The sequence below is a fragment of the Nematolebias whitei genome, chromosome 16 (assembly GCF_014905685.2).
Source record: "Nematolebias whitei isolate Nwh7 chromosome 16, NemWhi1, whole genome shotgun sequence".
In the NCBI taxonomy this organism is placed as follows: domain Eukaryota; kingdom Metazoa; phylum Chordata; class Actinopteri; order Cyprinodontiformes; family Rivulidae; genus Nematolebias; species Nematolebias whitei.
This window is the reverse complement of record NC_056513.1, coordinates 35,166,023-35,167,822: the sequence shown is the minus strand read 5'-3', so window position 1 is coordinate 35,167,822 and position 1,800 is coordinate 35,166,023. Positions and strand designations below refer to the sequence as shown.

Below are 1,800 nucleotides of genomic sequence, written 5' to 3'. Positions count from 1 at the left end.
ATGTATATATTATGAACAGTTTCCAAAGCCACTGTATTTAATGAAACTTCAACAACTTTCTACTGGCAACATTATACAGGACTCAAACTTCAACAACTGTAAACTTGTTAAAATGTCTGACCAAGCATGCCTTCATACCTGAATACATTTTACAATCCTCTTCAGTCTACTGGTGTTGCACTCCGTAGGCCTGATCTTTCTGTCGGTGACATTCAGTTCCCAGACTTGTACTTTTCCACTGCACAAAAAGACCAGTAAGGTTATAAAATAAAATAAATTAAACTTCGTCACCCCAGAGATGTTACATCTTTATGCCACAGAGATACCTGACTCACCTCCCAGCTGAAACAAACAAGTTGTCATTGGTGTTGGAGTACTGCACAGTGAGGCAGTGACCGGTTCCGTAGGCTGAAACTGGGCTCCCACAGATGGACTGCTTGGTCTCGATATTCCACACAACTATACTGCGAACACACAGCAGACAGTTCACTCACTACCATCTGAGTTTCTTCCTGCTGCTCACGTTGGAGGGGGCTTGCTGTTTACCTGCCATCATCCACACCTCCTAAAGACACCAGGTACTTGTCATTGGGGGAGAAGGCAACTGCTTCCACCTTAGCTTTGTGCAGATCCAGCTGGGCATGTATTGTTCGTTGTGTGTAGTTCCAGATAATTACTGCTGCCTAGAAAATTATGTTCATGCATATACAAATGTGTGCCACAGTTGTGAGATAAACTTTACAAATAAGGGAAGTCTGAAATTTTCTCTACCTTAAAACCCATAAAGTTGACTTGGCCTGAGGCGATGAATGATCCACTTTTGGACACTGAAATGCAAGACACGTTGTTTGTGTGTCCATGCAAGAACTCCTGTTCGCCATCTACAATTCTCTTCAGAATTACTGTGCACCCCAGAGGATAGATCAGGTGCTCCAGGTTTGGATGGACCCTCAGGCCAGAAGGCACATGTCCTAATTGAAAGAAAAGTAAACCGTTCTATGACATGAGGACAAATATCTGATCACAGTGGTGAAATGAGCAGTGGGAAGAAAGACCGTTGACCCGGCACCAGTTCACCAGGTTATCATCCATCCATCCATTATCTTTACCTGCTTTGTCATTTTCGAGTCGTGGGGGTCACTGGTGCCCATGTCCAGCCATCACTGTGCGAGAGGCGGGGGACACCCTGGACAGGTCTCGAGTCCATCACAAGGACACAGAGACAAATAACACTCACTCTCTCACTCACACCTAGGACAATTGAGAGTTACCAATCAGCCTAAAATACATGTTTTTGGTCTGTGGGAGGAAACTGGAGTACCTGGAGAAAACCCACACATGTGTAGTATGAACATATACTGATATATATTCATAAATTAAACGGATTCTTTCATTTTTCTGGACTGTATAATGACGTGCATCTGAATTTAATAAAATGTAACGTGAGACGTTAATTATCTTTGACTCACCAACGACAGTGGGTCATTTATTAACAGAATCAAAGTATAACACATCACACATTTACATTAATTGGCAAAATATGGAAAATAACAACATGGCTAATTTAGCAGTTTTACAGGAAGTAAACAATACGGCGATTGTTTTCTAGCTAGCAGTAGTACAACAGACATTAACCACAAGGCGGTGGTTGAAAAACTTTGCTTCAGACATTTCTAAAAATATCTGGTTTAATTTCTACTTGATAGAAGAGTTTTAAAGATGGAAAGATGAAGTTTAGAGGGAGAAAAAGATAGATGAGGGAGAATGTTTGTGTCAGCATCAGAACGGCACTCTCCGGGT

At 41.8% G+C, this 1,800-nt stretch overlaps 1 protein-coding gene across 1 annotated transcript in view; it reads right to left on the bottom strand.

Moving 5' to 3' along the window:
* cfap52 (cilia and flagella associated protein 52) overlaps positions 1-1,800 on the bottom strand; it is a 56,973-nt gene that overhangs the window by 23,259 nt on the left and 31,914 nt on the right. The window contains exons 2-5 of the mRNA XM_037689869.1: positions 772-971; positions 547-683; positions 336-464; positions 139-238 (exon numbers count right to left, since the gene is read on the bottom strand). Of these exons, the coding sequence (XP_037545797.1) occupies positions 139-238; positions 336-464; positions 547-683; positions 772-971 (566 nt within the window). The remainder of the gene's footprint in view (positions 1-138; positions 239-335; positions 465-546; positions 684-771; positions 972-1,800) is intronic.